At 37.1% G+C, this 21,413-nt stretch overlaps 5 protein-coding genes across 8 annotated transcripts; 2 read left to right on the top strand and 3 right to left on the bottom strand.

Annotated features, from left to right (window-relative positions):
- Positions 1-106: 106 nt before the first annotated feature.
- timm8a (translocase of inner mitochondrial membrane 8 homolog A (yeast)) lies at positions 107-1,814 on the bottom strand. The gene is made up of 2 exons (XM_051860469.1): positions 1,686-1,814; positions 107-710 (listed from the first exon to the last, which is right to left on the bottom strand). The coding sequence occupies exons 1-2, from the start codon at positions 1,794-1,796 to the stop codon at positions 549-551; spliced, it is 273 nt and encodes a 90-aa protein (XP_051716429.1). The 5' UTR covers positions 1,797-1,814; the 3' UTR covers positions 107-548.
- On the top strand, positions 1,798-3,369 carry LOC127494522 (cytochrome b-c1 complex subunit 8). Of its 3 annotated transcripts, none has more exons than XM_051860470.1 (3): positions 1,798-2,014; positions 2,917-3,088; positions 3,188-3,369. In XM_051860470.1, exons 2-3 carry the CDS (start codon positions 2,935-2,937, stop codon positions 3,280-3,282), a joined length of 249 nt encoding a protein of 82 aa, XP_051716430.1. In that variant the 5' UTR covers positions 1,798-2,014; positions 2,917-2,934; the 3' UTR covers positions 3,283-3,369. The 3 variants fall into 3 exon arrangements, with proteins under 3 accessions (XP_051716430.1, XP_051716431.1, XP_051716432.1); XM_051860471.1 differs by having other exon boundaries at positions 1,986-2,064; XM_051860472.1 differs by lacking the exon at positions 1,798-2,014 and adding an exon at positions 2,035-2,059.
- Positions 3,370-5,227: 1,858 nt separating this feature from the next.
- gsr (glutathione reductase) lies at positions 5,228-13,896 on the top strand. The gene is made up of 13 exons (XM_051860462.1): positions 5,228-5,490; positions 5,726-5,752; positions 5,861-5,949; positions 8,548-8,617; positions 8,974-9,121; positions 9,231-9,285; positions 9,370-9,469; positions 9,556-9,642; positions 9,782-9,949; positions 10,915-11,026; positions 11,184-11,315; positions 12,887-13,020; positions 13,163-13,896. The coding sequence occupies exons 1-13, from the start codon at positions 5,260-5,262 to the stop codon at positions 13,310-13,312; spliced, it is 1,503 nt and encodes a 500-aa protein (XP_051716422.1). The 5' UTR covers positions 5,228-5,259; the 3' UTR covers positions 13,313-13,896.
- A 1,522-nt stretch (positions 13,897-15,418) lies between these two features.
- hnrnpa0l (heterogeneous nuclear ribonucleoprotein A0, like) lies at positions 15,419-16,868 on the bottom strand. The gene has a single exon (XM_051860465.1). The coding sequence runs from the start codon at positions 16,794-16,796 to the stop codon at positions 15,906-15,908; it is 891 nt and encodes a 296-aa protein (XP_051716425.1). The 5' UTR covers positions 16,797-16,868; the 3' UTR covers positions 15,419-15,905.
- Positions 16,869-17,994: 1,126 nt separating this feature from the next.
- On the bottom strand, positions 17,995-20,556 carry hnrnpa0b (heterogeneous nuclear ribonucleoprotein A0b). 2 transcript variants are annotated; one of them, XM_051860466.1, is made up of 2 exons: positions 19,393-20,556; positions 17,995-18,177 (listed from the first exon to the last, which is right to left on the bottom strand). In XM_051860466.1, exon 1 carries the CDS (start codon positions 20,478-20,480, stop codon positions 19,530-19,532), a length of 951 nt encoding a protein of 316 aa, XP_051716426.1. In that variant the 5' UTR covers positions 20,481-20,556; the 3' UTR covers positions 17,995-18,177; positions 19,393-19,529. The 2 variants fall into 2 exon arrangements, with proteins under 2 accessions (XP_051716426.1, XP_051716427.1); XM_051860467.1 differs by lacking the exon at positions 17,995-18,177 and adding an exon at positions 18,251-18,552.
- Positions 20,557-21,413: the final 857 nt, after the last annotated feature.

Here is a 21,413-nt window from a genome sequence, read left to right as displayed (position 1 = left end):
CCGAAACCTCTAAGAAGTCTCAGTAGTATTTATTTAAGGAGCTTGAACATTGTCTAACTTAAACTCTTGCTTTCTCCTGTGACATTTAACACATCATATGAATAACTGCAGAAAGCATGTCATCTTTTTATTTTAAGTTCACATTTCAACAGACACTAAATAAGCCACAAATCTTGAAACTTTCCCTGTACGACGATGAATTGTATACTTGGTATGTACTCTGACGAAAGTGAAATGCAGAGCCTCCTCCTCAATTCCAGATCAGATCTGTACAAAGGGACCTTTTCAGATGATGTTCCAAAATGTGTACTTAATTTCATACCAAAGTCTTAGAACTGGGAAATGTCAATAACATCGATGGTAAAAAGAAGGGCTTGCTATGAGACTGTACATGCATCCATATAATTTCAAATATATGGCCTTCAAAATAATAAAAAGAACAAAAAGAGGCACTTTTGTCTTTGAGAAATTTACTGAATCCTGTATATAGCGGTTGCCTCACAGTTCTTGTTGGCATGACAAAGCCTCAATAAGTGGCTTAAGTTCTACTAGTCTGTCATGGTCTCTGAGAATGTTCCTCTACTCCTCTGAGTTTGCTCTAGTCTGTTGAGGATGAATTGACTTGTATCGATGAATCGTTCCACACAGTTTACAAAACACACCTCTGTCCTAGAGTCGAGCTTTGGACCAGGCTTATCCATGCACTTCTCCTGCAAAGACAAACACACTATGAGCTCCAAAGAAACCCACAACTGATGACCTTGCTGCATTTAAAAAACCACACATAATAGTTTTGAAGGGCCTGTAATCTTTTGTTCATCCATTTTGGATTGACCTACACAACTGGACAATTGGATACAATAAAGATTTACACCACATACTACATGAGATAAATTAGTATTAGTAGTGAAGTGGAAATTTTTACAGCTCTTTATTAGTCATGTATATAAAAATATACTAATGTTTAAAAGTTAAGTAAAAATATAGAAATGAATACATTTATTTATTCCGCAATGATGCATTAAAGGGACAGTTCACCCCAAAATGAAAATTCTGTCATCATTCACTCACCCTCAATTAGTTCTAAACCTATTTGGGAAAAAAATATTTGGAAGAATGTCAGTAACCAAACAGATCTCGCCCACCCATTGACTACCACAGTATTTATTTTTCCTACTATGGTAGTAAATGGGGGGCGAGATCTGTTTGGTTACTGACATTGTTCCAAATATCTTCCTCTGCGTACAGCTGAACAAAAAAATTCATACAGGTTTGGAACTACTTGAGGGTGAGTAAATGATGACAGAATTTTCATTTTTGGGTGAACTATCCCTTTAAGACAGTAAAGACCTTTATATTGTTACAAAGAACTTTCATTTCAAAAGAAACTGTTACTTTAATTTGTCACAGTATTACAGTTTTTATTGTATTTTTATTCAAATGAATTCGGTGACCTGTGAAACGTACCGAGAACCCCAAAGGGTCACAAGCTCCACGACTAAAGAGGGCAGCACTTTAAATTAATTGCTTGAACGACATAATGAAACATCTTCCAAATCCACAGATCATAAACATGCCAGTGATTAGACAGGATACTGTGCAGTGCAGTGTCAGCCCTCTCTATACATGTACAGCCTCATAAAGCGGATGCATTATGCAGCCCAAAAGGACAGGAACACACTCACCCAGCACACTTCTGTCATCTGATGAACTAGCTGCTGAAACCTCTGCTTTTGAGACTCGACCTCGATAAACTGCTGCAGTTGAGGGTCTGCCGTGACTCCTTGATTATCCATTGGGGAGAAGAATAGTAAACGCTCCTTAATTGTGATATGTGGTCACTATATTCAATGTTTCAGCGCTATGCTGACCTTCACGTGTCTCGATAGCCAGGAAGCAATAGGGTGGACCACCAATGAGAAAGCGTAAAATGAAAAGGAAACGGATATGACTCACGGTTGCACGCGGAAGTTGAAGAATCCACAGCAGGACAAGGGTGTTAAGAAGCAGTGAGGTTGGTGTGCAGAAAATCATTTCTTGCCCTTGTGTTTTGACTTTGGTGAGGTAAAAGTAGCGATATTATCTTAGTTTAGCGATTTAATGTATGTTTGTGGCGTATAAATGCGTGTGTAAACAGAGACCGTGCGACTGAGATGAATGTCAAGCAAGGTCTTCTAGAAAGCTGCTAGCCTAGCCACGTAACGCTTATAAATGTGATTAAAATGGTCAGTGAGTTTTCTCTGCACTCCTTGTGACTTAATGCTAGTTAAGTAGCTATTTAATTCATATGATTTTACGTAACTATATTCATTCATATAATAAGCTTTGCCAGATGATGTACGAAATACGTTTGAGTCTTGTTTATCGGTGTAACGTTATCATTTATCGATGAGTAACATCTATGTGCATTAAATTATCCTGACTCAAAGAACGTCTTTTCGTATAATAACTAACCACCCCTGTATATTTTACAGCTTTATATTCCAAGCCTGATGTTGTACATAATACAGCTGTTTTGACTTGTTCAAATGTACTGTTTATTGAAAAGATACAACAAAGAATCAGCAACAATAATTATTACATGAGAGAATGTAAAATTTTATTTGGGTTAATACTGAAGGGGAACATTTATAAACTTGTTATAATTAATATAATTAACAATATATTTCAAATGTATACATTATAAATATTAAAGCAAATTCTCTAAAACATCACCTCATTAGCTAATTTAAACTGTTTTCTTGTTTAATATATTTTAGTAATTTATTCTTGTGATGGCACATTTTTTACATTTACCACCTGTTAAAATGTATTTAAATTAAGTGATTCAATCATTGACAGTCAAATGTTATTGTAACTGTCTGCTTATTTTATTTTAAACATTACTGAATTGAAGCTTGGTTTAATTTCTCTTAGATCAGCTTTCTTGGCACAATGGGTCGTCACTTTGGAGATTTGGCCAAGATAAGGCATGTGATCACCTACAGTATTTCCCCCTTTGAGCAGAGGGCTTTCCCAAACTACTTTTCCAAGGGAATCCCAAATGTGTGGAGACGATTCAAATCATCTGTATTCAAGGTTGCACCACGTAAGTCATTTTGGGATAAAATTAAACGATGCACAGGCTTTTTTTTTTTTTTTTTTAAAGTGACTAAACTTCTGTACAAACCTGCATCTCTATTTACAGCTATGATTCTTATGTACCTGACCTACACATGGGGCAATCATGTGCATGAACAGAGCAAAAGAAAGAACCCCGCAGACTACGAGAATGACCAGTGAAATCGCCCCGCTGAAGAGGTGTCCTTGTGTAACTTTTTGTTTCTGTACAATTCATCAATAAAGAAAATATTTATGGGGAAAAATGCATTTCTGACTTGTTGCTGCCTAATCACTTTAATTCAGTTTAGTGTAGGGGAATTTTACAGTTAAAGACCCAAAAGACCAGATATGGTGAATGAAGACCCGGAGTCGGAGTACGCTCTGCGTACATTCACATTTCCACAACAATTATACTCCAACAGAGTCACCTAATTACGTCATTACTTCAGGTTGAATGATTCTGATTGGCTAAGAAAAATAGACAAATTTGGTAATCTTCCACACATGGACAGATAGTCAGAAGCATATCTCCATTCGTCAGGATGCTGACAAGGGGACTCTGGATTTAGGTACTAAATGTCCATCATGACATGGCGTCTGTCTGTTCTCCAGCAGAGTGCCAGTTGTCCACCAGTACAAAGGACCTGCACAGAACACTTAGCGCACATACACAGATACACATGATTCACAGCTTCTTCAAGGTTGAAGTTGATCTGAGCTTTGCTCTGAGCTGGAAACTTTGCCAAAACATACTGATAACATGTTCTATCTCTCAGTGAAAGGTACAGACAATATACATCATTATTCTCTAGTGTTTGAAAAGGAAAATAAATGCTTTAACATAAGTTGAAGAAGTCATTCAAATAATTTAATATTTAGAAAGATAAATGTTAATTAATAACTCAAAAGATATGTATTGACGCGGCAGTGGATTCCAGAATCCACCCCTTTATTAGTAACCTGTTTAATAAAGTACCCTGATGTAATGCATCACTTGATTTATCCTCTAATTTGTAATGGTCATTAGAAATATTTGAATGACAGCGGAGTCTACTGCCATTTTTTACTCCTAGATACCAAGGTAAATTTTTATGTGAAGGCACAGGTGAGCAAGTTGTAATGTGTTCTTTAGAGGTTTATTTCTCTGTTGAGTTTTTATACATGAAAATGAAATGTTTTCCAGTTACTATTAGCAAATCTGTTGTCTGTCATATAAAGATGAAAAATACAGTAAAAATAGTAATATTGTGAAATATTATTACAATTTAAACTTAACTTCTTAAAAAATATATATTTTAAAATGTAATTAATTATTGTGATGGGAAAGCTGAATTTTCAGCATCATTACTCCAGTCTTCAGTGTCACATGATCCTTCAGAAATCATACTAATATGCTGATTTGGTGCTCAAGAAACATCTCTTATTATCAGTGTTGGAAACAGTTTTTAAGGATTCTTAAGGAAATAGGAAAGCTCAAAAGAACAACACTGTAACATGTTAAATGCCTTTAATGTCACATTTGAGACATTTAATACGTCTTTGCTGACTACATAAGTATTAACTTCTTTGAAAAAAAAAATATGATTTACCCTGAACTTTTGAACGGTTTGACTACCGCAAACAATACTCATTTCCATTCAATATAACGCTGCTCTCTTAATTTGTTTCTGTGGTGTAGTTTTAATTTGTAGCATGCTGAAACGCGCATGCTCAGTTCAGCCCGGCTTCTATTGGTTTTCATTCTGACTTTGCAGTTTACATCGACACATTCCGTTAAAAACCAAACCATTTGAATACGAAGATGGGCAGCATAGATACACCTAAATAGTTTATAACTCAACACATCTAAGCAACAACACTTTATTTATTAAATATAATGTTTATAATGTACTGCAAACGGGTTTTCGCTACAGGTATATATGTAACGGCTGCACTTCATCGGTGAGTTTGTGTTAAATGGTAAATTGAGCACCCGGGATATTGGGAATGGGATTGACAGTAAAGGACAGTAATAAGCATGGGTAACTATGACTATTGTCCAGACTTGCTTCTGGGATTTACACACTATTGTGTCAATTCACAATGACTAAGCATTGGCTTTCACGTCCCTCCCATTAGTTCAACTACTGCGTTGTCCGGGGTGTTGGCTTCCTGCTTATGGAAATATTAAACCCGTTGGCTCGACTGCGAGCGTCTTTTCTTACTCTTGGACGATCGCTGTCATCTTCTCGTAGACTCATCAGTCGCAGCATGGCCTCTGAATCCGTCACGCGCTTTGATTTTCTGGTGATTGGCGGAGGATCCGGAGGGCTGGCCGGCGCGCGGCGGGCGGCTGAACTCGGTGCCACCTCAGCCGTCATCGAAAGTCACAAACTCGGAGGTACCTGCGTGAGTAAAGACCATCTTGCTTCTGCAATACCACATTTCCCTTAGAGTCATATAGATGTGTTCTTCAGACGAGTTATTTACAGTAATTGGCCGCTGGATTAGTCACATGAACAGAGGTGTTTGAGAAAAATCCAGATCCAGCTCTTTTTTGTGTGATGGTTTAGTCCAGCAACTATGCATTTTTTTGTCTGCTGATATTATTGACTTTGGCCAATAAACTTCTCTTCTGCTGCAGGTGAATGTTGGTTGTGTTCCTAAAAAGGTATATATATCTTTTTACTTTTATCGTTACACTTAATTGATTGCCTAATTTAAGCAGAACTGTTCATAAATAATGTTTAAAAAATTGTGTCCTTTTGCATGCTTCCAGGTTATGTGGAATACATCCACTCATGCAGAGTATCTCCATGATCATGAAGACTATGGATTTGAGGGAGCAAAAGCACATTTCAGCTGGCAGTAAGTAAGATACAGTGGCGTGCAGTGGTGTTCTGAAATGAGGAGGCACATTTTTTTATTTATTTATGAATCAATGTAAATTCATGTGCATTACTCTTAACATTGACACATCTTCCTTGTTAAATGAACATTACTTTACATTACATCAAAAAAATAAAAAAGAAACCAAATACAATTTTGTAATTTTACATTAACAAAATAAATGTTCAATTTATCAAAACCAAGTCAATCTTATCAAGTTAGTGTTTTAAGCATTTCTACATTCATTCCAAAATAATAATAAAGGCAATAATAATTTAAACAATATATTTTATTTGTGTATTGATGTTTTTCTTTTTAATTGTCAACTTAGGCTATTTTGGATCATCAGTCACACTCCGTAAACTTACTTTTCAATTAGTCTTCCCATTGACGCCATCATTTGTTCATTCAAACTGACGCGCGGAACGTGCACGTCAACAAGAGGCGGGATTTATCGCACAAACCAATCATATCCAATCATAGCCAATTACATCCAATCATAGCGCGATGGAGACATTACCTCCTCTCATGTGACTTTCCCCCATTCATTCTCAATTACCCCCCACAAAACACAGCACGCCGGGGGTCTGATGGTTTTCTATGAGAGCAAAGGGAGGCATGACTCCTGCTGTAACTTTACCTGTGGGTGTCGCTGTTGGGCCGTGTTCCTTAAGAAATTAGAGTGACTTGCGCTCTTTTTAATGTCATAATTTGTAATATTTGTGTTGTTTTATATGTAATATGGATTATTTTCTATCCTATTTTTTTGAGGAGGCACTGCCTCCCTTGCCTCCTCGGAGGAAACGCCCCTGGTAAGATAACACTTGGGGGTTTTCTTCTGGGTTGTTTGGTTTGGTTTTTGTGGATGTTGAGGATATAGGATTATGGCAAACCATAACAATAATTCTTAAAAAAAAAATATATTTTTTTTTGTTAATTAGTAATTTTTGTAAACTGTACTGCACACCTAGTGAAATGACATTTGCCACTGTCAGAACAATTAAATATTTGTCCCAAGTCGTTAATGTAATTTATTGTAAAACAAGGCTAGCCAATAAGGACTGCCCAATAGCCCAGGGTCAGCGTGAAAGATGCTCGAGACAGTTGAAGGAATTGTCACTTGCCCGATCGGGCCAGTGCTGCGTCATCACAAAAGTTTATTATTTGCACGTGTTTTTAAGTATTGTCAATTTAAACATTCAAGAGATTTTTAAAGATGTGAAAGAGAACTAAATTCAGTACATGCGAGTGGTGCACTTACACAGAGAGCTGTTTGAGGCTCGGCTCTCTGTGCTTGTGCACACAGAAAACAGAGCACGAGTACTGAATTGAGTTCTCTTTCGCATCTTGCGCTCGAGTGGGGAAAAAAGCACACAACAAAAGTATTTCAAAATGCCTGCCTTGCTGAGTATTCACATAAACACTGTCAGTTATGTCTCAACTGAACATAAACAGATGAGAAAGAAAACACAACTAATATTCCTGCTGCCATCTGTGCTATTAATGTTAATCAAACAACAAAAGAGAAAGACAACATCACTGGCTGATCTTGACTGAACAACTTTTGTAGCTTTAATAAGGAGTAATCTTTATTTAATTTATACAGTGAAGACTATGCCATGTTATTTTACATTTGATTATTCAATTTAATGAATTGAATACTGAATACTGTTAGACAGACTTATCTGAAAAAAAAATAAACTTTGAAAAACACTGTTAATTTAATTTGTATCTTTGTTCTGTTGTAAGAAGGTAAGTAAATAGTCTATTGTTTCTGGTAACAAAATTTGCCATTGAATTCTTTGGGAATCTGCAGTTCAGATATCAACATTTCACTTCTGACTAGTATGTATTTTAACTGTTGGTAGTACTTATTCTAGTTTTAACAGTAATTAGTTATATCTGTTAAGAGTAATTAAAAAGAAGTACCTATTGTATTCTTACTAGTTAGTATTGTATTCTTAATAGTAATTAAATATAATTACCAGGGTAACACTTTATTTTACAGTGTCATTGTTACATATGTTACATGCAGTTACTATAGTAATAACTATAAATTATGCATAATTACATGCAACTAACCCCAAACCAAACCCTAATCCTAACTCTATAATAAGTACATGTAGTTACTTAATATTACTCAGTACTTAAATGTATAATTACAGTATAACAAAGACACCTTAAAATAAAGTGTAACCAATTACCAGTAACATTAGTAAAGACACTAGTTTTAAGGGATACATGTATTGATGGCTTGCCATAGAGGATATTGTTTCTGTAAGAAGATGTGGTAATTCTTGTCAAAAAAAAGATTTTTTGCTCTTGTCATCATTGCGGATGGTTTAGTTCCTACTTGCTCTGATTCGTTACAGCTTTCAGTATTTGTTTTGCTTCCCTTTTGTGGTAATGTCAGTACAGCTTTGGGTGATCTTGTCAGACACAAAAGCATAAGGTGGAGTAATTTGTCTGAGTAGAGGCGATTTAAGCGTTAGAGAGTTCACCTGTCAGAATTTTGAATGATATGGCAATAAAAAATGAATGGAATAAAGGTCACTTGTTTGGTATGTGTTTTTTCAGACTCATTAAACGCAAAAGGGATGCTTACGTTAGTCGCCTGAATCAGATTTACCGGAGCAACCTCGACAAGGTAGGCTGTGTTATGTTACTTTTCAGTCAGCAAATTAAATGTAAAGTGATTTGTGGAAGATAAAAGACAAAATCTGTTTGTTTTTTGTACCAAATTATATTTAACATGGTTTTCATACCATGAGGAATCAAATTTCTTGATCTTCTACATAGAAATCTTACAGGCGTGACAGCAAAATAGTCCCATTTAAGCATCAGAACCGGTGAAAAATGATTGTTTTAGCACAAAAGTTGTACTAAGCGGCCCTTGAGGGAAAAAATAGAATAAATAGCGTTATGAAAATGCATGATATGGCCTCTTTAAACATTTATGATTGGTATTGATGTGACTGAGAAGTTGTTTGTGGTTGTTCATAGGCCAAAATTGAGTCCATTCATGGCTATGCAAGGTTCACAGACGACCCTGAACCTACTGTTGAAGTCAATGGAAAGAAATACACAGCAGCCCATATCTTAATCGCCACTGGTGGCCACCCGTCCACTGTCAGTGAGGATGATGTGCCAGGTGGGCTTATGTTTGTTTATTACGAAATAATGTCATTTTTGGGTGAACTATATCTTTAAAATGATTTTTTGACAACAGCTGCATTTTGTAAATTTCAATGTTATTGCAGGAGCCAGTTTAGGCATTACCAGTGATGGATTCTTTGAACTTGAATCTTGCCCTAAGTGAGTGATTGATTGCTAAATTCTACTTAAATTACTGTGTTTTCTTAGCTTATCATAAAATAACTGATCACTGTATCCACCTAGACGTAGTGTCATAGTTGGGGCAGGATATATTGCTGTGGAGATGGCTGGTATCCTTTCCACTCTGGGGTCCAAAACGTCCATCGTCATCAGACAAGGCGGGGTAAGAGCCCTATTTATCATCACCTGGATAAATGCCACTGTCATGTTAGCCCAAAGTAAGCAATGACTGTGTTCTTTCTTTTCAAGGTTCTGAGGAACTTCGATGCCTTGATAAGCTCAAATTGCACCAAAGAATTGCAAAATCAGGGTATTGACTTACGGAAAAATACTCAGGTAACTAGTACTGAGTAGTATTAAGTAAGGTAATATGTAGCTGGTCAGTCTGATGTATCAGTTTGTTTGGCAGATTTTCAGTTATGATTTTCCCCCAAACTATATCTTATATCAATATATTAAAATACATTGTTTACAGGTGAAGTCAGTGCAGAAGACTGACAAGGGCCTCAGTGTTACACTGGTGACAAAAGACCCTGAGGACAAGGTTGCACAGGAGAAGTTGGACACCATCCATGAGGTGGACTGTCTGCTCTGGGCTATTGGCAGGGAACCCAACACCGCTGGCCTCAACCTCAGTCAAATAGTAAACATTTATTTCAGTTTGATTAATATTATTGTTGTTGTTATTATTATAAATATGATTGGTAAAATATTATTAGTTAAAATAATAATGATAAATACCTGAGAAACTTGAAATGTTCCGGTATTACAAAACACTTGTGTGGCACATCTGTGGCATGACTTTGATTCCGGAAGAAAAAACTCACTTTATAATAGCAATTAAAAGTTATTTTTACAGTAGTGCACTTACTATTGGAAGTCTATGGGGAATGGCATTGCACTGGGATAAACTTTAATAATACATGTTATTTTGAAAGTATAACCACAAAATTTAAAGTCGTCATGAAATGGAATTCGCTCTATCTATTTTCTAAATGCATCTTACTGATCTTTCAATTCATCAATGCTGCTTTTTTTTTTTGACCTCAATTTTTAATCAAAATGTCATGACTCGATCTTCTGCTGAAACAACATAATCTTTCCCATCTGCCTTTGTCTAATCAATGACAGATGGATAGAATGGATAGATAAATAGAAATCCCACCCTACGTAATCCATTTCACTTGGCTGCACATCACAATATAGAACATAAGATCTGTCCCTGCTTCCTTTACATTGCAACTTTAAACATAATACATGAGACTAGTGTGATAAAATCTCTTACCAACCTTGTCTGTGCACACAGGAATTTAGTCACTAACGCATAACATTATCCCTTTTGTACAGAAAAATTCATAATTATGCTTAGACAAAAAATACAATCGGTACATTTCTGCTTTTAAACCCTCTGGAATCCATTGTCACAGTGTACACATCATTTTTACTTTTTACAAACAGAAGGAACAATGAAACATGCCAGAGAAGCTGTCGATAAAGCATCCCTTCAAATCGCAGAAGCCACACTAGATAGATAGTATTGTAGACTTTTTCTTGCACTGTATCACTTGGTGATAAAGTATGAATAACAGAGGGTGTATTGTTATTCAGGGTGTGAAGATTGATGAAAGGGGACATATCGTGGTGGATGAGTTCCAGAACACTACACGTCCAGGCATCTATGCAGTTGGAGATGTTTGTGGGAGAGCTCTTCTTACACCTGGTAAGGTTTCAGGATCACATCCTTAAAGAGAATTAGATTTATGTGGGGGTTACATCACAGGGCCCCTAACTTTAATTGTTAAGCGTCTGTTTAATAGGAATGTATACTCAGTTTATACTATTGAGCTGTTGTTGTTTCCCTTTTTTTGTGTGGATAGTTGCTATTGCTGCTGGCAGAAAGCTTGCTCACCGACTGTTTGAGGGCAAAGCAGACTCCAAAATCGATTATAATAATATCCCTACAGTTGTGTTCAGCCACCCACCTATAGGCACAGTAGGACTAACTGAAGGTGAGCTTATGTACAAATAATGCTGTCTTATAGTATCTTGAGATTTTCATCAGACTCTCTATGTAGCTATTTTAATATTTAGTATTCTATTTTGTTATTTTAGTTTTATTTATATACTATTACAGTACTGATTATTTTGAATTAGCAGTTTTCATTCCTTAGTAATTTTATTGTGCTTTTGTAATTTGTATTAGTTTTTTATATATATATATATATATATATAAATAGCTTTAATTGATTTTTATTTCAGTTTTAGTTTGAGTAATTTTAGTACTTCAACTTCAACTTATTTTATTTCAGTTAGTTACCAAGGAAACATTTCTAATTTTCCGTTTTCAATTCAAGTGGGTTTTTTTTTTAATTTACGTTTTTCATCTAGTATTTATTTTTTATTGGTAACACTACAAAAAGTTCATTTGTTAACATTAGTTAACTGAATTAGTTAAAGTTAGTTTTCATTTTTCACCCAAAAATGAAAATTATCCCGTGATTTACTCACTCTCAAGTCATCCTAGGTGTATATGACTATCTTCTTTCAGCCAAACACAATCTGAGTTATATTAAAAATATCCTGGCTCTTCCATGCTTTATAATGGGAGTGAACAGTACCATTTTTTTGAAGCCCAAAAAAATCCATCATAAAGGTAATCCATACGGTTCCAGGGGGTTAATGCGTGAAGTGATGCTTTTTTGTAGGAAAAATAGCCATATACACCTAGGATGACTTGAGGGTGAGTAAATTATGGGATAATTTTCATTTTTGGGTGAACCCTTTAACATGACCTAATGATGAAAAATAATTCGAAAGCATTTATTAATCTTAGTTAATGTTAATTTCATCATTTAAAGTGCCCCTATTATGCTTTTTTGAATATTACCTTTCATGCAGTTTGCAATAAAGTTTTTGTCTCTTGTCTCTGTTACATACCTACGTAACAATCTAACAAATTTGCATAATGCCAGCCTATGGTCTTCATTGGCTGCCTGTAAACAACGTCTACTTTGACCCGCCCTCAAACACTGCAGTTCTAGCTGAGGTCTGGAACAGTTTAGTTTGTGTTGTCGACATGTTGAGAAGACGCTGTTTTCAGCACTGCAAATCCACTTTGCATTTCAAAAGGATCAGGACTCATGCTGGAATTGATATGGAAAAAAACGTTACCATCATTACTGTTCGTATCCTCCGGACCTGAAATTCAGATATGGAAATGGCTGTTTTGTTTCTGACACGCGCTGTAAGCGGTAGACCAATCACAACAGACTGGGATATCTGACCAATTAGAGCAGAGTAGGCTCTCGGAAAAGAGGGGTTTAGAGAGACTGAATCCTCGACCGTTTTCAGACTCCTTGAGAAATGAGGTAATGTGTAATGTATGAGAAAATTAAGGTGTGTGTTTTTGTTGTTTTTTTTACCTTGGATGCATGTAAACCTATTGTAGGAGATCTCCAAAACAAAATTAGGAACCTTTAAAATAGCATAATAGGGGCACTTTAATAATACAGTATTAAAATCAGAAGCTTTATCTGTTTATATTATTTAATGGGTTATTTAATAATGTAATGTATTGTAGATGAAGCAATCAAGACCTGGGGAAAGGACAACGTGAAGGTTTATACCACTTCTTTCACCCCCATGTATTACGCCATCACCACTCGAAAGAGTCAGTGCATCATGAAGTTGGTGTGTGCTGGCAAAGACGAAAAGGTGAGGGCATAATCAGTCCTTCGATCATAAATGAGTATGAAATATCAATAAGGATCATTATTTAATTGTATTTGATCAGTCTCTTTGCTGTTACAATAAGCCATTTTCATTAAGTCACTTCTAAACCTCTTTTCTTTTTTAGGTGGTTGGTCTCCATATGCAGGGTTTTGGCTGTGATGAGATGCTTCAGGGTTTTGCTGTGGCTGTTAACATGGGGGCTACTAAAGCAGACTTTGACAGAACCATTGCCATCCACCCAACATCCTCAGAGGAGCTAGTAACACTACGCTAATCAAGTGTTCATATCCCAACATGCCACTTCAGAGCAGATTGTGTTCCAATCCAAACAATAAAAAAAAAAAAAAGCAATTTCTTGGACTATTATCCTAACATCTACATGTCTAACATTTTGTAATAAGAAGCATATACTTGGTTTGTGTATCTCTGGGGTCATGTACTATTGCTAGTGATTGAGAAAGACACAATACAGCAACCATTCATCAGGCGGTGTCTTTTGATCATTACATGGTTGTACCCCATCACTCAGAATTTTCACAGGTATTATTGTTCGATTGGAACAGGGTCAGATGAAGGCTTGGAGATTAAATTTGTTTATAGTAAAACATTGTTGCTTTGCTCTTACATTTCTAGAAAGTTGAATTCAGAGAGTTGATTTCAATAGTAGTGGGTAGTAAGTAGTGCTTATTTGATATTTGTAAAATAAAACTGGATATGCACACGAGCATAGACCCTGAATACATTTACAAAATAAATTTGCTTCAATGAGTGGTTAATAGATCATTTGATAATTTCTTAATATATGTATTGACATTGTCAATATACTTATTAATAAACTTGTCTCTTTTCATAAAACCATGTTGACATTGTTTGTCAATTCTTCAAAAGCTTGAAGTGAGCAACTGTTTTTTATACATATGCTAAGATATATGACTGACATTTTGCCACTTACTGTGATGAAAAACTGGCTCATCCGCCAGGATGTGTGGTGGAAGGGTACAGAGGAAGAGATAGAAGAGGCCTTCTCATGAAATAAGGGCCATTATTGTGGACCATGTTCTCAGTCATGACATTATGGCAGTGGCGGGTCGAAAGGTATAGCCGAATGTTGGGAGAACAACCATGTCCTCAAACATTCAAATGTTTAGACAGAATAGGTATGTAATCAGACAATGTTCACTATACTGTGAACTTACTGTAATGCTATATACTTGCATTTTACATTATACAGTAAATCTACTTTGGGTGCTGCACTGTGGCAATCTGTATTAGCAGTAACGTCGAAGTAAAGACATAATGTAACACACAAACACACACGTACATATATAAAGTATGTGTGTGCATGAATGTATTTATATATATAGAGAGAGAGAGAGTCTTGTCTTTTTCTTTAAATCGCAATGACATTGTACTTTAATTTGTTGACAGACCCATAGTAAAAATGTAACTGAATCCTGTCCAGTCTCTTGCAATCAGCATCCCACAGTGTAAATTTGTATGGTTTAAATTTATATATGCCATACAGATAAAGTGCAGTCTTGTGCATTTTCAATCAGTCATCAAAATCATAGCCATGGTTTATGTCTGAAAATACTGACAACATGACTACATTTTGACTATCTTGTTTGTGAACAAAGACACAAGGACTTGTCATTCTGATAGCACTGATGTTCACTGACAAATACTTACTTCTGAGAGATGAACTTAAGTATTTTGAGCAGGTTACAGGGTTTTGCAGGTAATCCATTGTGTGCTGCTATTTGTACGAATTGTTTTGAGAAACACACCTACTGGTTTGCAAATCTTAAGTATGATTCAAGAAACGTACCAAAGTGACTGAAAAATATGCAATTTTTAATATTTTAAAAAGTCTTTTATTCTGGTGGTTGAAAACCTGAATTTTCAGCATCATTACTCCAATCTTCAGAGTCACATGATCCTAAAGAAACCATTCCAATATGCTGATTTAATGCTCAATGTTGAAAAAGTTGTGCTGCTCAACATTTTTGCCAAACTTTAATACACTTTAAAATTCTTTGAGAGGATTTATTTGAAATAGAAGTCATATCATGAGTGTTCGCTGCCTATTTTGGCCAGTCACCTAATAAAAAGAAAATCTTGCAGACCCCAAACTTTTGAACTGTAGTATTCACTTTAAATATATAAAGTGTGACCCTATATTAAAAAAAAAAAGTTTAACACCATGTGTTCGGGTTTCTAATTAAATGCATTAAGATTTAACAGATGGTAGCCAAAAATATTTGAAGGAATGTTTGCTCAACAGCTTAAAGACCTTAAACTTAAATTACAGAAAGTGTTATAATTTTTTGTTACAATAGTGGTTGGCATCAAGATTGGGAGACAAAAGAACCAAACAAAGTTTACGAAAAAGATTTTTAATGGTTAAAAGGCTTATATGGCCACTGACAGATCAAATTAAATATTTTTTTTAAAAAAGAAAGAAAAAAAAAAAAAAAAAAAAAAAGTTGTACAATAAGAAGTGTAATGGCATTAAAAACAATTAAAATTACACTTAAAAACCAAAAGGAAGAGGTCATGAAATGAAAGTGAGCTGCTTAATTTCATCATTACCCCTGAGTTTCCATCTCTAACGATGGATAGGCAATAAACCTAGAACAGATCATACAGAAGCCTACATGGTGTTTTACAGGCTTGACTTGGGTAAACATGACCACTGAAAACAATACAAAGGAAAACAACGCGTGTCTGCTGGTACTGGTCATGGCACAGAGCAGTTCTCGAATTTAAACCCAATACCAAACGAATAGTTTTGAAAGTCCAGTGTCCACATTTTGCGTTAAAAAAAAAAAAAACCGGACGTACAGCTTAGAGTCACATTAGTGCTTCTAATATCCACCATAGCCACCTCTTCCATATCCTGCACCACCTCCACCTCCTCCTCCGCGTGGGTATGGCCCACTGCTCCTGCCGGAAAAGTAGCCTGCTTTCATGGCACCGTAACCAGAAGCCTGCTGTCCATAACCCTCGCCGAAGTCACTGTAGCCATTCCCGTTGCCGTATCCACCGGTCATCTGGTCACTATAGCCGCCTCCGTAGCCACTTTGGCTTTCGTAGCTGCTGTCGGTACCGTATCCGCCGTTCTGATAGCCGTAGTCGCCATAGTAACCACCTCTTCCGCCGCCATAGCTGCTTCCCCGGCCCATTCCTCGGCCTCCCCTGCCGCCGCGACCGCCAGTAGCTTGCATCTCCTGCTTGGTGAGCGCCTTCTTCACCTCCACCTTGTGTCCGCTGATGCTGTGGAACTTCATCACGACGGCTTTATCGGCAGAATCGTTGTCTTCAAAGTAAACAAAGCCGAAGCCTCGCTTTTTTCCGGTGTCTTTGTCGGTGATGACCTGAGCTTTCTCGATGGCACCGAACTGGGAGAAATACTCTTGGAGGTGTTCATCTTCAATGTCGTCTTTCAATCCCCCGACAAATATTTTCTTCACCTTGGCTAGCGCTTCTGGTCTACCAGCGTCTTCCCGGGCCACCGCTCGCTTCAGATCCACGTTGTTGCCGTCCACGACATGAGGCCTAGCAGACATGGCGGCGTCTGCTTCCTCAACGCTCGAGTACGTTACAAACCCGAAGCACCTGGAGCGCTGTAGTGGCTGGTTCATCACCACCACGCAGTCGGTCAGCTGTCCATATTGTTCAAAATGTGCCCGCAAGCCTTCGTCGGTTGTTTGGACATTTAAGCCGCCAACAAATAGTTTACAAAGCTGGTTAGTCATTTTCTTACAATGGACGTACTGACGGAGATCACACGCAACGGAAGAAAGAAGGCAATGCTTTTGAAACGAGGAGGCGTTTCCTTTTGTACGCGTCAACATACACGCAGTTAACTCTGATTGGCTACAAAGTAAATCACTTAAACCAACCCCGTCCTATCAAGTAACATGTCGAATTATGGGCTGGACTTAATGGGATCCATGCTAATTTGTAAACACTTTCGTTTTGAGTTCAGAAACGGAACTTTATTACCTTATTATTGAATTTACAAGGATTAAGCTGATACATCTAAACAAAATTGCCGTTCTTTTCTGAATTTAGGATTCACATGGTCGTGGAAAATCAGTATATCAAGTATTTCAAGTGTGATTTTCAGGCCACGCACATTTCTATAGTGTTATACTCAGTTCTGAAGTATTTATTTGTGTGTAATTTCTTATATATATATATATATATATATCCTCCTGTCTTAGTTCAGTCAGTTTTTAAACACTGGAATAAAGAAATTTTACAGGGTTGTGGTCAGCCTACCCTATTATGATGGCAGTTTTGTAAGCATCTTTGTAAGTAAAACTACTGTACCCATAGCACATTTCACAAGTGAGTTTCAGTGATTCTAAGGAGCAGTAAAATCATGAGTCTCACCCAAGAAATACAGTATGTTAGATAGCTTTAAATGAACTGGCAGTATCCAAGATTAACTACGTGTAGCATATATAATAAAAAGGGAGATCAGACATCAGATACAACACATAGATACTGCTATTGCTTGTAAATCACATTTGTGAATGTTTGACTGTTATTGCTTTATCGTATTAACACTTAGTAAAAAGTGACAAAATGCACTTGTGTTTTACGCCGTGCAAAGTTCATACAAAAATTACTTTTGGTCCAGCATGTGTGAATAACTCTAAAATGCACATTGTTGTCAGAGCACCAGCATTAATAGAACAATGGACAAAATACTTAACACTAATTGCATGGCTGCTGTAGAAAGAGCTGTTTGCATATTTTACACATCCCTAATTTAAGAGATGCTTCTTTCTCCTGCCTACTCTATTGGACCACCCGTTTGTGTGTGCACATATGCACAAATCCATCTTTAATTAATCCTCAATCTTCTCCATCCCTACAGATTCAGCCATAGGAACAAACTTGTTCCAAAGCAACAGTAAAGTAATACACAAAATAGTTTAAAAGTTTTGTTTTTTTTGTTTTTTATTAAAAATGTATACAGATACTTATAAATTATAACTTTTTTAAAAAAAGATCCCATGTTTCACTGCTTCACCAGTCCATTATTAAAATAAAACTGTGGATCATGCAGATGACCAAACTCCATGGCCACAGTTGATGTGGGCAGAGTCCGGCATCCAAGGTTGCCTGGGGAGGAAGACAGGAAGAAAAGAGAACACATTAGTAATGCAACATAAAACAAGTATTTGTTAAAGTTAAGAAAAAAAGAAAGAAAAAAAAAAAAAAAAAACCTTTAAATGGTATATCAAGTGAAGGCCCTAATAAGCCGCGGTGTTACAGACCCAAATTCCATCGCACCAGTTCATGTAAAGTCCACTTGACTTATGGATGGAGACTAATTAAAAACAACTCATGGAATAAATATAATCCATTTATGAAAATTTGCAATACTTGACCAACACGTAGTGAAGACAGGTTGATTACATACCTAGATCGCAGGATGATATCCTAATGAGATATTTCAGTCCTATCACAATCGAACCCAGGTACTGAACAGGTTCCCTGTACAAACAAACTGCTACAGCTATTTTGAAGTACTGGAATAACTGAAAGAACACCTATATGTGGGAATCAAGAGTAAATATAAACCATAAACACTATATTTATATATACTTGTGTATCACTGAATGTGGGGCAGTCTTAAGTTAATTTTGTCAAGTAGTAGTAATGCATATGTACATGCTTTAATGACTATCTCAGGTGTGGTGGAAACCCATTAAAGTCTATCAGCCAAAACGCCGTCTGAAAAGGATAATTAAGCTGTGAAACTTTTATTTAAAAAGTAACATACATTTGCATATCAATGTTTAACAATACTGGATTGATTTGAAGACATAATATACAATACACAAGAGAATGTTGGAAGTAATTATGCTCATACAGCGTTGAACTGAACTTCATGAGTGAGTTTCTGCTCTAGTTTACAAAATAAAAGAAATAACGTATTCTACTCTATCCCATCATGATAAACTAGATTGGAAAAACTCGTGGTGGGTTTTACAAAGACGAACACAAACTCAAAACTGCATGCGTTAATCCCCCCATGACACTGCTAAGCAACATTTTATATAGGAAACATGTCTACTGAGAATGCATTGACAACATATCGCCAGTGTTGAACAAAACTGAATTTAAAAACGAATGGGCTACGAACAAATCGCATTTAAAAAAAAAAAAAAAAAAAAAAAAAAAAAAAAAGGGAAAGAAAACCAGGGCCAACTTGCTGCATGTCCTAAAACGTGGAAAATGATATATAGATAGATAGATATATATAATAGAACATGTCCTACAACTACAGCTGGTCGAGCAAGTCAGGTTTCTGGGAAGAGATCTTCTTCCTACCTGTTAAGAACTGAGGTCTTTAAGGTATGCTTTCACAGTGTCCGCCATCTCTTGCATGGCCGGGTGAATGAGCCCAATGTGGAAACCGAGAGAACCTGGGGGGGGGGACAGCTTTCCGAGTCTTTTCCCAACCTGCTTTAGTAGGCACCGTAGCCACCCCTGCCGTAACCAGGACCACCACCACCGCCGCCACGGGGGTAAGGGGCTCCGCCGCTCCTTCCGGCGTATGTGTTTCCACCCTTCATGGGCCCGTAGCCGGAGGACTGTTGGCCGTATCCGCTGCCAAAGTCACTGTAACCGTTACCACCGCCATAGCCTCCCATCTGATCGCTGTAGCCCCCTCCGTATCCGCCCCCGTAACCTCCTCCGTAGCCTCCGCTTCCATAGCCACCGCCGTAGCCGCCCTCACTGGCGCCGTAGCCTCCGCCATAGCCACCACCGTAGCCGCCGTATCCTCCTCTCCCGCCGCCGAAGCCATTTTGATTCCGCCCCATACCTCTTCCTCCTCCTCCTCTCCCCCTGCCGCCCCGGGCTCCACCGGCGGCCTGGATCTCTTGTTTCGTGAGCGCTTTCTTAACCTCCACTTTGTTTCCGTTGATCATGTGGAACTTGAGCACGACGGCTTTGTCGGCCGAGTCGTTATCTTCGAAGTGAACAAAGCCGAACCCGCGCTTCTTGCCGGTGTCTTTGTCGGTGATGACTTCGGCTTTCTCGATCATGCCGAACTGCGAGAAATAATCGGTGAGGTCATTCTCTTCGATGTTCTCTTTTAGGCCCCCGACGAATATTTTCTTGACTTTGGCGAGAGCTTCGGGCTTCCCCGCGTCTTCCCGAGCCACTGCTCTCTTCAGCTCCACGTTTTTACCGTCTACCACATGTGGCCTAGCGGCCATTGCTGCATCAGCCTCCTCTGCGGTGGAGTAAGTTACGAAGCCGAAACAACGAGACCGCTGAAGTTGATCGTTTTGGACCACCACGCAGTCCGTTAGCTTCCCGTACTGTTCAAAATGAGCGCGGAGGCCATCATTAGTTGTTTGGACGTTTAAACCGCCAACGAAAAGTTTGCAAAGCTGCTCCATTCCTGACATATCTCGCCGCTAGACCGCCGTGACGATTAAACTGTTAAGAAAGGGCCTTTTTTAAAACGACAGTCGTCATGACGCAATCTTCTCTTCTGCAGTAAGACACGCCCATTCGCTGAAAAAGGCGGGCTTTGTGGAATGGTGTCAAAATATTACTCATTTTTTAATAGCATTTTATTTTATAAACATATAAAAGTTTAAATAATAAAAATAAAAGGCGGGCTTTGTGGAATAATGTCAAAATATCACTGTATTTTAAATAGCATTTTTTCTAAACATATAAAAGTCCAAATAACAAAAAATAAACTATCATGTTTTAACTATTTTTCAAATATGCACGCTTCCTTTAAAGTATTTAAAATGCAGCATATATGTAGTAAATTATGTATGGTGACTGTGTATAATTTATGTAGTAGAACAAAATGTGAAAGTTTCTTTAAATAATGCTAACTTTTTTACTCATAAGTCCAAAATTGACATTTTAAATAAGAATTTTTTTAGGGAACCCATGTCTACAAATGCTCATTCTCTTAGAACTACAAACTGAACAGCTCTGTTAGCTCCACATTCAACAATATTCACCTCTGAGAAAACAAATACAGATATCTGACAGCCAAAATCAGACGCAAAAAAAAAAAAAAATTATTCAAATTATGAAACAGATAGCAGGTAAAAGACAGAGATTCACTAAGAATTCACATTTGACCAGTCCTTGGGGCAAAAAATGCTACCAAGAGTGACACAAATGCCTATAGTTGCTTAGGGCATTTGTTGGTTAACTAACAATGCAACTTTATATAAAAAAAAAATATTTATGGATTGTTTTATTGAATAGAGTGGTCACATTAAATAGTTAAAAAACTCAATTTTAATGTATTTCTTAATGTTATTCAAATTCTCTTATGTGAGCTATAGGCCTACATGCACCTTAATATGTAT

This window comes from Ctenopharyngodon idella, chromosome 14 (assembly GCF_019924925.1).
Source record: "Ctenopharyngodon idella isolate HZGC_01 chromosome 14, HZGC01, whole genome shotgun sequence".
Lineage (NCBI taxonomy): Eukaryota > Metazoa > Chordata > Actinopteri > Cypriniformes > Xenocyprididae > Ctenopharyngodon > Ctenopharyngodon idella.
Note: the sequence above shows the minus strand (reverse complement) of the source record. Positions and strands in the feature narration are given on the sequence as shown.